A 13978-nucleotide genomic window follows, 5' to 3' on the forward strand; every position below is an offset into this window, starting at 1 on the left:
TCTCGTGGCCTGTTGCGCTTGTCAATGTGCAAAGAGCGCAAAATGCCACGCGACCGGTACTGATGATGTCACAGGACGACGCGCGGACCGAACCATTTTTCATATCGTGGTGAGAAATGAACATTTCCTGAAAGCAGGTGAGCGGCGGCGCACGTGACACGAAGGACGAGACGAGCGCAGGCGTGTTTGAGGAGGACACTTTATTGTGGCGGGGCGGGGCGGGGCTTGGGCGAAGGAGGGTCGGTCGGTCGGTCCCGGGCCGGCCTCTACTGCTGGATGCGCCTGATGGACTGGATCTGAGGCGTTTGGCAGTGCGAGCCGAACTCCTTGAAGTGCTTGTACTCGCCGCAGTGGCGGTCGCACTCCACGACGTACTGGTAACCACGGTAACCGGGGTACTGGTAGCACACGAAGCTGGCCACACAACACAGCGCAAATTCAAATGCGGCCGGCACCCGAGGCGGCGCTTTTGCCGGCTGGTCACGTGACATGAACGATCGTTGAGCCGCTTCCTCCGCGCTTCAGGAAGCGTCGAACCCGCGCCGTGACTTCCTCGACCGCTTTTTGCCATCTTTGGACTCGTCGAGAGTTTCGGAACTTTTAGCGTTCTGCCTTTTGGCTTCCCAAAGGTTGACCGCGTTTGGACTTAACTCATTGACTGGCAGCCATTTTCAGTGAAGCATATTGTGTTTTATGGCTATAAAAACACGGAACCTACGAAAAGAACGATTCGAGTCTCTTCCTTCATCGGGAAAAAAAAACATCTTTCTCTCTGTTTGCGCTTTGCAGCCGTTAGCATTAGAGCTTAGCGACGTTTCATCATTATTCACAAATCTGTTTGGAACTGTGAGTAAATGAGCTTGTTTGCAACACGGCCCTGGTTGATCTCTTATACTCTGCTGCCACCTGCTGGCTGTTTTCGTAACTACCATTGCTTTAAAGAGTAACTCAACTTTTTTAAAGTGCTGTCCACAAATGTGCGAACATGTCCTGCTCATTTTGTTGACATTTTAGTGCCTGTTTGTTGAAAGTTTGAATTTGGGTCAAAAAGCATGTTTGGCGCCATCTTGAGGTTGAAGACTGAGCTCAACGCAAGCTCCGAGCCGCATGACGTCGTCGTCGCCGTCCACCAGCTCATTCTCGCACACGCCTCCGACGTCCATGTTTGATGCTGCGGGATTGCCGAATGACGGACGTCCACTCGGAATGTCGGAAACACGAGTTGGGTTTTCATCCGTTTTGATTGGAATTTTCAAGAAATGCAAAAATAAAACGGAATGGAAATGTCCCACTCGTGCATATTAATGAGGACATTTGAGATCAACCTATCGGAGCGCCGATAGCGAGCACGCCTTCCACCTGCGGTCAGACGTGCGCCTGCTTCAAGCCCAAATGTGCTTTTGAACTCACGCTCCAGACTGGACCTTGAGGGATCCCACTTCGTTGTTGCACCAGCCCATGGCGTGCAGGGACGGGTAGTCGTCGCTCAGCTCGCCCTTGCGAGCCAGGAAGTTCTCACGCTCGAAGATGGTCATGCGGCACTCCCGGTGGTTCTGCCGGAGACCGCGCACACTTAGGCCCGGCGGTTGCGCAACGGAGGGAGGGGGGAGGGGCCGCGCTCACTCACCGCGCAAGCGATGGGCCTGAAGGAGGTCAAGCGCTCCACGTGGTACGCGTTGCTGCCCCCGAAGGCGTCGCACTGCGGGTACTCGCCGCGCTCCAGGATCAGCTGCTGGCCTTGGAAGGAGGCGTGCTCGTAGCCCACCCAGCTGCAAAAAACGGGGAGGCGGTCAGCCGTCGCGCGGGCCCGCGCGCCTGTGGCGTGCGCGCACACTCACGCGCCGCTCTCCACGCGCAGCGAGCGCACCGTCTCGAAGCCCAACTCCATCACGTTGACGCACTCGGACGTGAACTCGTGCCGGCGGCCCTGGAAGCATTCCTCGTCGAACACGATGATCTGGACACGTGGTCGTCATCATCGTCATCATCGTCATCGTCATCATTTTGCGTACGTAACATGAGTTGAGGTTCCAATAATCGGCTCTTGTTATTACACGGTTATTACATGGCCCAAAAAATGTCCTTGTTATTGATCTGCTGCTTGATCGCGTTACGACACCTTGTCAGACGCTCGTCAACCTTTCAAGTTGTTAGTACGTCATTATTATCTTGTTACGTGTTCTTTGGCGTCGTCATCACCAGCGTTTAAAGAACGTCAGCAAAATGTACCCGACGGCGGCGTTCTTGCGACTCACCTTCCAGTGGCCGGAGAACTTGGTGCAGTGGTGCGTCATGTCTGCCGGGAGAAGTTGCTTCGTTATTGCATCCGCGTCGCTAACGTTGCGACTCATCGACGTTCTCGCGACAGCACGTGCGGCTTCGACGTGATTGGCGCCCGCAAACGTGTGCCGTTATTACGCGTGAGGCCGATATGAGAAAACAACGCCATGACTTTGTAACGCCGGCGGCTCGGAAACGCTCGGAAACGCTCGGATGTGCAAACGCGGCCGACGGACTCACCTTGCCGTCCGTGATGCTCTTTGCTGCTGGTGAGGGCGAGTGAGCTGAGCCGGGCGCCCCCCTCCCTTTTAAAGCCTCCCCTGGCAGGGGGCCACCAGGAAAGGCCCCGCTCAGCAAGAGGGGCGGCCCCTGTCCCTTTTTTTGTGTGCGAGCCCCCCTTCCCCCACCCCGACCCCGGCCGGCGCCGGCGCCGGCATCACCCCACCCCTGACGGAAGCAGCTTTCATTGTGCCGCCAGAGGGCGCCGGCCCTTGGACCCTTGGACCCTTGGACCCTTGGACCCTTGGCGAGGATGGCGGTCGAGGGACGCTTCGGCAGCATCCCGACGACTCGTAAACGGGATCCCTTTGACCCCCCGTGCGGGCGCAAACATGCCAACGCGCTGAGTAGATGCTAACCGGCTAGAAATGTGCAAGTGACGCAACAAAGGTAGACAACAGGATGACATCAGCCGTGCCGAAGACTCTGGAGTCAAACCATCGGGTCCGGGTGCCCCAAATCTTCAACGATTCCCGTCATGAGACCAAGGTCCCTCCCAAGGCCACGAGTCATCGGTTTCAGGCCTCGAGTGGCGCCCGCTACTCTACCCAAGCACATGCTCGTTGGCTAGCTACGTGCTAGCACGCTACTCTACCCAAGCACATGCTAGTTGGTTAGCTACGTGCTAGCACGCTACTCTACCCAAGCACATGCTAGTTGGCTAGCTATATGCTAGCACGCTACTCTACCCAAGCACATGCTCGTTGGCTAGCTACGTGCTAGCACGCTACTCTACCCAAGCACATGCTAGTTGGCTAGCTACGTGCTAGCACGCTACTCTACCCAAGCACATGCTCGTTGGCTAGCTACGTGCTAGCACGCTACTCTACCCAAGCACATGCTAGTTGGCTAGCTACATGCTAGCACGCTACTCTACCCAAGCACATGCTCGTTGGCTAGCTACGTGCTAGCACGCTACTCTACCCAAGCACATGCTAGTTGGCTAGCTACGTGCTAGCACGCTACTCTACCCAAGCACATGCTAGTTGGCTAGCTATATGCTAGCACGCTACTCTACCCAAGCACATGCTCGTTGGCTAGCTACGTGCTAGCACGCTACTCTACCCAAGCACATGCTAGTTGGCTAGCTACATGCTAGCACGCTACTCTACCCAAGCACATGCTCGTTGGCTAGCTACATGCTAGCACGCTACTCTACCCAAGCACATGCTCGTTGGCTAGCTACATGCTAGCACGCCACTCTACCCAAGCACATGCTAGTTGGCTAGCTATATGCTAGCACGCTACTCTACCCAAGCACATGCTCGTTGGCTAGCTACGTGCTAGCACGCTACTCTACCCAAGCACATGCTAGTTGGCTAGCTACATGCTAGCACGCTACTCTACCCAAGCACATGCTCGTTGGCTAGCTACATGCTAGCACGCTACTCTACCCAAGCACATGCTCGTTGGCTAGCTACATGCTAGCACGCTACTCTACCCAAGCACATGCTCGTTGGCTAGCTACATGCTAGCACGCTACTCTACCCAAGCACATGCTCGTTGGCTAGCTACATGCTAGCACGCTACTCTACCCAAGCACATGCTAGTTGGCTAGCTACATGCTAGCACGCTACTCTACCCAAGCACATGCTCGTTGGCTAGCTACATGCTAGCACGCTACTCTACCCAAGCACATGCTCGTTGGCTAGCTACATGCTAGCACGCTACTCTACCCAAGCACATGCTCGTTGGCTAGCTACATGCTAGCACGCTACCATCCCTGGTTTACGCTGTTCCAAAGTGGGTTTGTCGATTGAACCACGTTGAAACTTCTGTTCGGCGATCGGGACAGCCAGCTCACGACTCGCACACTCGGACCCGGCCTAAGATTTGAACGGATCATCCTCTTGCTATGCTAAATGCTAATGTCAGATGACAGTTTGTGATCCCTGCTGCTGTCCGGGGTTCGGACTTTCTGGACCTGCTGGATTGCTTACGACGGCGTTTCCGCCGCTTGCTTTTGGAAGGTCTCGAAAAGAACTTTTGCTACAAGGCAGCGAGGCAGCTTTCTTTTTTTCTTTTTCACACAACACCTCCAAGCCTTTGCTAACAAAACACCACATTCCCAAGCTAGAAAAAAATGAATTGATGTGAAGTCTGCATCAGCATTTCTTTCATGTATTGAGGAGCCAAACGTTCGGACTTTTGTGGACCAGTAGCAAAATGTCCACATCCAGCTGATTGACAGCAGTGGAAAGTCTCTTGAGACAGGACAGGACAGGACAGGACAGGACAGGACAGATATGTTGCCCTGTTTTCCTTTTCCTTGCATTTGTCTTCTGGTCTCGTGCGACTGCATTTGTTTCGAGAGCTGCTGTTTGTGTCTTTGGATCGCTGGGGGTGACGGAGACATGACTTCATTGTGCCCACCCCCCTTTAACATTCCTCTATGGAGCCCCCCCGACCCTCCCCAAACCCCGAACGGCGGCATCAGCACTTTCCTTTGCGTTTAAAGTGCTTACGGGGGGCTTTCCGAGGGGGAGGGGCTTCCAGGTCGGGCCGTGTGATGACGCAGCGTTTGTTTTGTGGCCGCTCGGCCTTTGCCAGCCTTTAAAAAGCGTTGCGACGGCGCAAAACATGACCGACGCCGGCGAGCCCGCTTCGACGCCGCACGCAGGTAAGACGCCGCACTCGCGCACCGCCGCCGGCCCGCCTGGCCCGCCTGGCCCGCCTCCCGCTGGACTTTGGAAAGAAAACACGAAAAAAGTCCACATCGCCGCTTGTCTTGTTACATTCCGTGAAAATGTGCGACCTCAAGAGGATTTCATTTAAGTCCCGCCTCTAAAAGCCACACCAGACACAATGATCATAAGTTATTTCAAGTTTGGAGAAATAAGGGCTCAGTCATAATCAGCAACAATCTTCTTTTTTTTTTTTTTGAACGAGCACCATTTTTTCACAGTAATTTTCCACAATTGGTCACATTCTTTTTTTTATTATTTTTTTTAAATATATATTTTTTTCAATATATAAGTCTTTTTTCCTGCCATCTGTAATGAGGATCAATTATTGGTCGACTTTTTGGGGCACAATTCTTCCAGTTATTATTCATCTTATTATTTCCCCCAATCACCGACTTATCCAGAATCAGCTTTATCGTTAAAAAACAAAACAACTTTTTCTGTGTTGAACGAGACGCGAGATATAAAAAAGGTCGCGCTTCGAAAACGGATCACAGCAAGTCGAATGAGCATGAATTATTGCCGCGTTATTTAGGCATGTTAATGAGCATCCTCCACTGGCCCCGCCCCCAGCCCCCCTCGCCATGTCTCAGACCGCCAAGTCCGCCTCCAGCCAGGGCGCCGACGCCAAGGACAACAAGGGAGGCGCGCCGGCCGCCTCCAGCAAGGCCACCAAGACGGGCGAGCCCAGTTTGGGAACCTTCAAGGTGAGCGCCGACGTCACGGCCGCAGCCGCCGCAGCCGCCGCTGAAAAGCACGCTTGGGGTGCCACGCTGCCAACTAGTGGCCTGGCATGTTCACATTGCCCCGAGCCACGTAGCACGTTGCTATTTTTGCTGCCTTCAAGTGCTATCGAAAGGATGGTAAATTGCACGCGCGGGGTCCAAGATTGCTCCTGTGACATTTCCCGCCGGACAACTGAGACTTGTTTTCGATACCCGGCTTTCCGAGCGGCGAGAACTTTTCCGGTTGCATCGCGCGTGGCGGAGGGCGCCGAAGGAGTCGTGAACGGCAAGAAATAACATAAGGACGTTATCGTCCACGAGCCGGTTGTTTTATATCCAAGCAATTACGTGGCGTATAAAATTCAATGTGATTATTTGCCGTAATCGTTGACTTTCACGATGACGTCGGCTGCCACGTGTATTTTTTTGCTCCAACAAAAGTGGTGACTCGGCGTTTCCGAGTGCTAATGCTGCCTTCGAGGAAAGTAGGACGTCGTCATTTTGAAACGGCTCTTTCAAGCGGAAGCTCCAATCTGGCGACAAAGACCGCGAAGGGCCAAAGGTCATTCAGCCATCTTTTTCGTTTCCATTTGCTCGGAACGCTTTGAGGTCACAACTGCGACAAAGCCACTTGCCACATTAGCCAGTTAGCATGTGGGAAATGATGTCGTTTTAGCGCTTAGTTAGTTAGCATAGCATAGCATGATATTACAGCTGGTTAGAACCGAATCAGTCAGCATGTTAGCATAGCCAATTAGCATGCACGCTACTCAGTTAGCATCATGCGCCCATTCAGTGACCTTGATGAGTTAGCTTGATGGTAGAACCAGTTAGCATTTTCAACAGCTTGCTTGATGTGGCCGCCGCCGCCGCCGCCAGCGACACGTGGCAAGCACGTGGCAAGCACGTGGCAAGCACGTGGCAAGCACGTGACGCATTTTGTGTTGCAGCTGACGCTGTTCGACCAGGAGAACTTCCAAGGTCGCTCGTTGGAGCTGCAGAGCGAGTGCTTGAACGTTTGCGAGCGAGGCCTGGAACGCGTCGGCAGCATCATCGTGGACAGCGGCCCGTAAGATCCGCACGTCCGCCGACGTGGCTCTTTCTTTGTCTTCGCCGCTCATTCCCTTCCCTTGACCTTTACTCCCCCCCCCTCCCACTCGCGGCGATCCCGGCCCCCCCTTCGCCCCCCCTCCGTCCAGCTTTGTTGCTTTCGAGCAGACCAACCTCCGTGGGGAGATGTTCATCCTGGAGAAGGGAGAGTATCCTCGCTGGGACACCTGGAGCAACTCGTACCGCAGCGACTGCCTCATGTCGCTGCGGCCCATCCACATGGTACGCACGCACACGCGCGCGCACGCACGCACGCAGGCTTAGCTCCGATCAGCTCGTTTGCACCGGGTGGGCTGCCGGAGCCGCAGAAGATTGTAGAGAAATTGGACAAGGGTTCCAAACGTAGCCAGCCGCTTTCCGAATCGTCGGCTCGGTCCAATCCCGACGCCGCGGCCCCTCGAGATGAAGCTCGCGAGCCAGATCGATCATTGCGATTGACTCGCATGATCAATCTGGAACTTCGCTCGGCGGAAGGGCGGGACTTGCCGTACAATAGCGTTCCGGCTGATTGGACGATGCGGCGTAAAAAAAGCGTCTGTCCATGTTCAACATTCAACAAGAAAACAGTGAATAATTCTGCGAGAACAGAATTAGCCCATAAAGCCCGAACCATGGAGGAGAGAAAAAAAATGGAGTATTTATTGGCCCTTTTGAACAAAAGAAAAAAAACGTTTTTGAAAATCAACTTCCACATACGACTTTTGATTTGTGTGATATTTATTACATCTGGTCACAATGCTTTAAATTCGTACATTAATAACCGTCCAAAATATAATAATTGGTCAAACATATTAGCATTTACAAAAAGGGGAAAGAAAATTTCCCACTATTAATAAGCATAGTTGTCTCTCCTTTCTCAATTGGGGCCATCAGCTGGCTGATGCTGCCCTCTATTGGCTCATCCGTGCAATGCATGTGTCAGATCATATACGTCAGGGTTTTAATGGGGGGGAAAAATACTACACTTATGAGGGCTCAAAACGTCTCGTATTTAATATGATACATTTGGCGTTATCGGGTTAATTGCAGCGTCCATTCATCGATTTGGTTTGTTTGTCCAAAAACGTCCGCCACCGTTGAAATCTTGCCCCATTTATGTAGAAAGGCAACAAAAGTACATTAGCACGCTGCTTGTCATGTTGCTCGTGCTAATAATGATGCAAAGTACATTCCGTCCCGCCCACGCTAATAGCAGCGAACGTGTATTGATTTAGCGTAATGCTGAAGCTAATGTTGACCCGTTGACAGGACAGCTTGGAGCACAAAATCTGCCTGCATGAGCTCTCTGACTTCAAGGGCAACAAGATGGAGATCCAGGAGGACGACGTTCCCACCCTGTGGGCGCACGGCTTCTGCGACCGGGTGGGCAGCGTGAAGGTCCCGGGGGGAGCGTAAGTAGCGCAGCGCAGCGCAACGACAAAGCCGCCGGCGCTTCCGTTGAGCAAGGCAAATATTGCCGCAGCGTGACGAGGTCGCGCCATCCAGTCGCATTGACTTTGCTCTTGTTTGAGCGCCAATATGTATTTTTCTTCTTTTGACATTTGTATCTTTTCTGAGATCATGTTTGCTTTTCCACCAACGGGAAAAAGCCGGCTCAATGCTCAGTATGCTAATGCTAATGAGGTTAGCGTGATTCACAAACAGGCAAGATGCTAACGCTGATAGTACTCCAAGCGTGTTAAGTGATGAAAGTGCGTTGACGTAAATACTGATGAAAGTAAACGCTAATAGGAAAATGATGGCGTTAGCATGATGCTTTAGCTAATCCAATGACAGTACTAGTCAGCATGCTGCTAATGCTAGTCGTGAGAAAAGCGCATCGGCGTTCTCATGATGCTAATGCTAAAAGTGCCAAAGTCGGTACTTTGGCGTAGCGCCGAAGGTTTGAAGAGTTGCGAAGGTTTGAAGAGTTGCGCCGCTTCGTTTCCAAGCGCCATCCGGTGGCGCCCGTCGGCGGTGCGAAGGAGGGTGCGCGAGGACGCCCCCGTGCGGCGGCTGAACCCCTGGCTTGCTCGGTCCGCAGGTGGGTGGGCTACCAGTACCCGGGCTACCGGGGCTACCAGTACCTTCTGGAGAGCGGCGACTACCGGCACTGCAACGACTTCTCGGCCATCCAGCCTCAGATCCAGTCGGTGCGCCGCATCCGCGACATGCAGTTCCACCAGCGGGGCTGCTTCAACTTGACTTCCGCCGCCGCCGCCGGCAGCAAGTGAAAGGGCCACGCCCACGCGCGTTTTTACTGACTCCTCCATCTATTGCCGACCGTTGCTGGCTTTTATGGTGACAATGAATAAAATGTGTTTGAATAACAGACGAACGTCTCAGCGCTGCTTATTTCAAGTCTTTCTTAGCAAACGCGGCAAAATATTTGCAACAAGAGATCCAACGTCGAGCTGAAAGAACAACAAACTTAGCATTGGGCTAACGATCGCGGTGATGAATTTACAATAAGGTTAGCATGAGGCTAATGCGGACAATGATGAAAGTGCAACAAAGTGAGTAGGATGCTAATGCAGATTAAAAATACAATTACCTTTGCATGTTGCTAATACTAATGCTAATGCTAATGCCGCAGCCAGCTAGCTCAACCCCAGTGGAAAGCGCGACGTGAGGGGCGGGACTCCCACTTCAAGATGTCAGGATGTTTTCAATGCAAGATTGACGTCACCGCACTCATTAATATTCATGAGTCTCGCGAGAGGGTCGAACTCGGCGGGCCAGTCACGCTGAACGGATGTAAACAGTCTCCTCGTGAGATGTCGACTCATTTTTTGTGCCCGAGAATGAAATCCCTGGTGCCAAATTGACCGTCGACGAACATACTCATGTTCAATTAAGGAGATTTTTTTTTCTTCTCGCCCCTCAAAACATCGCGACACTGACATTCTCCACTTTCAACAAGCGAACCTTCCTTTAGCACCGTCTTGCGTCTTTGACCGTTTTTGGGCGCTACATTTTTATTGCTTATTGTGCGTGTAGCGACCGCAATTCTACTTGGAAACACTCGATATACCGAAATTCTTAAAAATAAATAAATAAAAAATAACAGACACAAATCAGGCGGTAAGCAAGACGGGCGTGACGTGACGTGAGGCAAAAACAAGGCCAGGATGCAGCGAGACAGAAGAACACAATTTATTTGTCGTCAAAACGGAGCAACAGAAAATCGCCTTACTTTTGAAGAAACAAAAACAACAACTGGAGCAGCGGAACTCCTTCATTGAGGCGCGTGGCAGGAGGAGGCAAGAAACGAAACGAGCAAACGGAACAAATGCAACAAATGCAAGAGGCTCGTTAAGCAGGCGTCAACCGACGAGCCTCAGGTGTGTGCGTGTGAGCCTCTGCTGGCGCGGCGTTGGCGCCGCCTCCTGCCACACTCCGGAACTGCAGAGGGAGAAACAGAACCGCGACAACAGGTCCGAACAACAGCGGAAAAGCCATTTCAGCATTTGCCCTCGTCATTCGTTATTGTCGTCGGGCAGTCGGGGAAGAGTCAAAGAAAGAAAAAGAAAGAAAATGGCTTACCTGTTGGGGACGGCGTGGCAAGGGTTAGGATTGTCAAAGGAGCCTGATGACCCCCAACAGAGGGAAAGGCTCACTTGGCTGGCGTTAAACGCATCTTTTGGACGTCCGCACAAGTTGATCCCGAGAAACGAATAAAGAATACATCATCCTTTCTGCAAGTTCCATAACAGCTGTGTTGACTCGGCATGCTTTTCTTTTCTTCCAGAGATAAACAAGAACGAGACAAGCACTCCTTGCATTGCTGTCAATGAGCCGACTTCATTTTTGACCTCTTTCCGGTTCAAACTGCTGAAGTCACGTGACCGACCGTGCGGCCAACAAATAGCATTCGTGCGGCACCCCATTGAGTGGCCACGTAAGATGGCTGCCATCTGGCTTCAAGGCCGAGGAGACTTTCGTCCAATCACGGCTGGACATCCAGCCAATCAAGAGGGAGGGGAGGAGCGGAAGGTTTCCGTGGCAACGGCGGTGTTTTTCGCTGGCACTTGTTCTCGCGTTTCATATGTGAACGTTCGTCGTCGTCTTTTCGTGTGGAGGGGTTAAAGGTTATTGAGACTCTTTTGTCTGCTGAAGCCACTTCCGGCGTGTGTTGAGCCCGTTAGGTGAGTCCACAGTATCAACTAAATATTTCACAACAAAAGAAATACAGTACAATAAAAACGCAGGCTTCTGGACTGGCTGTTTCCGTTTCGAGACTTTTGTTTTGTAAATAATACCAGGAAGTGTTGGAAAGACAACACCCAGCTTGTGTGATTTTTTTTTTCTCCTTAAGAAAGAATTTGACGTCTTTCAGAGAAGCGAAGGGAGCGCTGGTGGGCGGCCCCAAAGTAAGAGCTGCGGTGACGTCACAGATGGCGGGAACCTCCAGGCACGACCGAGAGATGGCGCTCAACGCCAAACGGCAGCTGACGTCATGTTCCGACCCGCTGGAGAGTCTCCGCCTCCAGTGCCTGGCCAGGGGTTCGGCTGGCATCAAAGGTCTCGGAAGGTGAACCCGCTTGGAACAACGAGCGCGGCAGTTTTGCAGCAATTGTGTCGTCCAGTGCAGCCGAATCGAGTCTGTGAGCTTTGAGGGGCCCAAACTGGTCGAGCCAAAACTAATCTAGTCGAGTTCCAGTCCACTGTCGTAAAGTAGTAAAGTAGTAAAGTTTAAATTCCAGTCTAGTCCAGTCCAGTCTTTGACCTTTTGGTGGCGATCCAGTCTTTTCCAGTCTCGTGCAATAGAAACCTTCAAGTGCTCCATTCAGGTCTAGTATTGGTTCGTTTCATCAAGTCTAGTACAGTCCAGTCTTTTGACTGATAAGTGGCTAAATCCAGACCGCCTGCTTCAGTTTAGTCCAGTTTATTAGGGTGAAGTCCGCTCCAGTCTGTGGCAGAAACCAGTCTCGCAAAGACCGCTCTCGTCCATAGGTGTCAAACTCCGGTCCTGGACGCCTGCAGGTTTTGCATGTTGCCCTTCTCCAACACAGGTGATGTATGATCAGCTCATCAGCAAGCGCTGCATACGCCTGAGAACGAGCCTGCTGATTGGAATCGGCTTGCGTTGGGAGGAGGGACACCTCCAAAACCTGCAGGACCGCGGCCCCCCAGGACCGGAGTTTGACACCTCTGCTCTCGTCGCTCCTCGAGTGCGTTTTAGTGCACTCTGGTCTTTCCGGCCTTGACGGCGTCCGCTGGGAACGTGAGCAACCGTTAACACGTTAGTCGGCTTTCAAAATGGAGTTCGTGTTTCCACGGCGGGCTTCCAAACTGGCGTTATGGTTTCAAATCGGGTCGGGGGGTACGAACTTGGAGGTCACAGCAGTCGAGCCCGGCGCGTCTGCCGGGAAGGCGAGCAAGCAGTTAGCGTCAACTGGTTAGCATCTCCTTTGTCCGTTGTCTCTCGCTCGCCGCGGCGTCTTCGCAACGGCTCCCTCAGAGTGTTCCGGATCATGGACGACGACGCCAACCGCTCGCTGGACTTGAAGGAGTTCCTCAAGGGCCTCCACGACTTCGGCGTCCTGATGGACAAGGAGGAAGCGGCGGCCATCTTCCAGCGCTTTGACCGCAACGGCAACGGCACCATCGACTTTGACGAGTTCCTGGTCACGCTGCGGGTAACTACCGCGCTAGCGCGTCTGGCTCGCACCCGCGCCGTACCGCGGGGGCCCTCTGGCCGCCACGTTGGGTGGACTTAAACATTTGACTCGGCTTACACGGATTTTTTCCAAATGGTTGAAATTTGCATAATTAATGATGCGTCGTCTTATGATGTAGTTTTTTTTTTTTTAAACACATGACAAACACTGAAGCCTCAGCCGGGGCGGAGCTAACTAAACGGTTTGAGGAAGAGGCGGAAGTGCAGTACCACCTGCCCCCAGCAGTTGGCGCATCCCTGGACGCTTGAGGTTTCGGTCACTTTTTAGTTTTCCTTGTTCAAAACATATTGTAATCGTTATGTGCGAAGGTTCGGTTTCACAAAGAAAAAAGGTTGCAAATCCCAAAACGTTGCGGTCCACCCGACGTCGAGGCCCGCCTGGAACGGCACTCTGCTTCCGGGCTTACTCGCTGACCTCGCTGACCTCGCGCTTCCTGTCCCGCCCGGGCAGCCCGCCATGTCCAAGGCCCGCCGAGACGTGGTCATGCAGGCCTTCGGCAAACTGGACAAGAGCAAAGACGGCGTGATCACCGTGGACGACCTGAGGGGCGTCTACAACGCCAAGTACCACCCCAAGTACCAGAACGGCGAGTGGAGCGAGGAGCAGGTCTTCCGGACCTTCCTGGACAACTTTGACTCGCCGTACGACAAAGACGGCAAGGTAGGCAAAGCCGCGGCGCTCCGGGGAGGGGGGTGGCGACCTTTGGCCTTGACGAGCTGTCGCCCGCCACTTTGGTCTGGCAGGTGACGCACGAAGAGTTCATCAACTACTACTGCGGCGTCAGCGCCTCCATCGACAACGACGCCTTCTTCATCCTGATGATGATGAACGCGTGGAAGCTCTGAAACCATCGGCGAGCGCGCCTCATCGGCGAGCGCGCGTAACCCCGACAGTCCCTCCGAAGTCCGCTCGGGACAATTCAGCATTTTTTCCATTCGATCCTCACTCCACGTGCGGAGTTCCGACACGCTTGACAATCGCGTCCAAACCGCAGGTATGAACACTCGTCCGGGCCGTGACGCAAAAGGTCGTCGCGGGGCGGCCATCTTGGGGCAGGGCTGCTCCATCACTCCAAACATTAGTCAAAACTTTCAAGGAACTGAAGATGGCGCAACTCTCCCAAATTCTCAGCAGATTTTCATTTTTCTACAAAATGATGCGGCGTTAAAACAAACAAAGTGCGGTTTAAAAATCAGACACGTTAATAAGGTTCGTAATAAACAAAGTCGGGAGTCGA

General features: G+C 52.9%; 3 protein-coding genes across 5 annotated transcripts; 2 read left to right on the top strand and 1 right to left on the bottom strand.

Annotated features, from left to right (window-relative positions):
* Positions 1 to 185: 185 nt before the first annotated feature.
* Positions 186 to 2621, bottom strand: cryba4 (crystallin, beta A4). Its single transcript, XM_086096161.1, has 6 exons — positions 2521 to 2621; positions 2256 to 2296; positions 1839 to 1957; positions 1628 to 1769; positions 1411 to 1553; positions 186 to 414 (listed from the first exon to the last, which is right to left on the bottom strand). Exons 2-6 carry the CDS (start codon positions 2292 to 2294, stop codon positions 267 to 269), a joined length of 591 nt encoding a protein of 196 aa, XP_085952287.1. The 5' UTR covers positions 2295 to 2296; positions 2521 to 2621; the 3' UTR covers positions 186 to 266.
* Positions 2622 to 5016: 2395 nt separating this feature from the next.
* Positions 5017 to 9391, top strand: crybb1 (crystallin, beta B1). The gene is made up of 6 exons (XM_086096156.1): positions 5017 to 5179; positions 5817 to 5950; positions 6919 to 7037; positions 7168 to 7300; positions 8327 to 8469; positions 9102 to 9391. Exons 1-6 carry the CDS (start codon positions 5140 to 5142, stop codon positions 9289 to 9291), a joined length of 759 nt encoding a protein of 252 aa, XP_085952282.1. The 5' UTR covers positions 5017 to 5139; the 3' UTR covers positions 9292 to 9391.
* Positions 9392 to 10805: 1414 nt separating this feature from the next.
* Positions 10806 to 13727, top strand: capslb (calcyphosine-like b). Of its 3 annotated transcripts, none has more exons than XM_086096160.1 (5): positions 10806 to 11205; positions 11376 to 11591; positions 12522 to 12699; positions 13192 to 13401; positions 13485 to 13727. In XM_086096160.1, the coding sequence occupies exons 2-5, from the start codon at positions 11455 to 11457 to the stop codon at positions 13584 to 13586; spliced, it is 627 nt and encodes a 208-aa protein (XP_085952286.1). In that variant the 5' UTR covers positions 10806 to 11205; positions 11376 to 11454; the 3' UTR covers positions 13587 to 13727. The 3 variants fall into 3 exon arrangements, with proteins under 3 accessions (XP_085952286.1, XP_085952285.1, XP_085952283.1); XM_086096159.1 differs by having other exon boundaries at positions 10809 to 11205; positions 11397 to 11591; XM_086096157.1 differs by lacking the exons at positions 10806 to 11205; positions 11376 to 11591 and having other exon boundaries at positions 12020 to 12699.
* The last annotated feature ends 251 nt before the right edge of the window (positions 13728 to 13978 follow it).

The sequence above is a fragment of the Leptonotus elevatus genome, chromosome 15 (genome assembly GCF_054856555.1).
Source record: "Leptonotus elevatus isolate MCC_2025b chromosome 15, RoL_Lele_1.0, whole genome shotgun sequence".
NCBI lineage: Eukaryota > Metazoa > Chordata > Actinopteri > Syngnathiformes > Syngnathidae > Leptonotus > Leptonotus elevatus.

Bases quoted from the DNA above. Each gene is read 5' to 3' on its own strand.
- cryba4 (XM_086096161.1), bottom strand. From the start codon at position 2,294: ATGACGCACCACTGCACCAAGTTCTCCGGCCACTGGAAG. The intron at 1,554-1,627 runs GTGAGTGAGCGC...GGTCTCCGGCAG, and splicing joins TCAGGCCCATCGCTTGCGCG to AACCACCGGGAGTGCCGCAT. The intron at 415-1,410 runs GTGAGTTCAAAA...TTGTGTGGCCAG, and splicing joins CTCAAGGTCCAGTCTGGAGC to CTTCGTGTGCTACCAGTACC.
- capslb (XM_086096157.1), top strand. From the start codon at position 12,361: ATGGTTTCAAATCGGGTCGGGGGGTACGAACTTGGAGGTCACAGCAGT. The intron at 12,700-13,191 runs GTAACTACCGCG...CCGCCCGGGCAG, and splicing joins AGTTCCTGGTCACGCTGCGG to CCCGCCATGTCCAAGGCCCG. The intron at 13,402-13,484 runs GTAGGCAAAGCC...TTGGTCTGGCAG, and splicing joins CGTACGACAAAGACGGCAAG to GTGACGCACGAAGAGTTCAT.
- crybb1 (XM_086096156.1), top strand. From the start codon at position 5,140: ATGACCGACGCCGGCGAGCCCGCTTCGACGCCGCACGCAG. The intron at 5,951-6,918 runs GTGAGCGCCGAC...TTTGTGTTGCAG, and splicing joins CCAGTTTGGGAACCTTCAAG to CTGACGCTGTTCGACCAGGA. The intron at 7,301-8,326 runs GTACGCACGCAC...ACCCGTTGACAG, and splicing joins CGCTGCGGCCCATCCACATG to GACAGCTTGGAGCACAAAAT.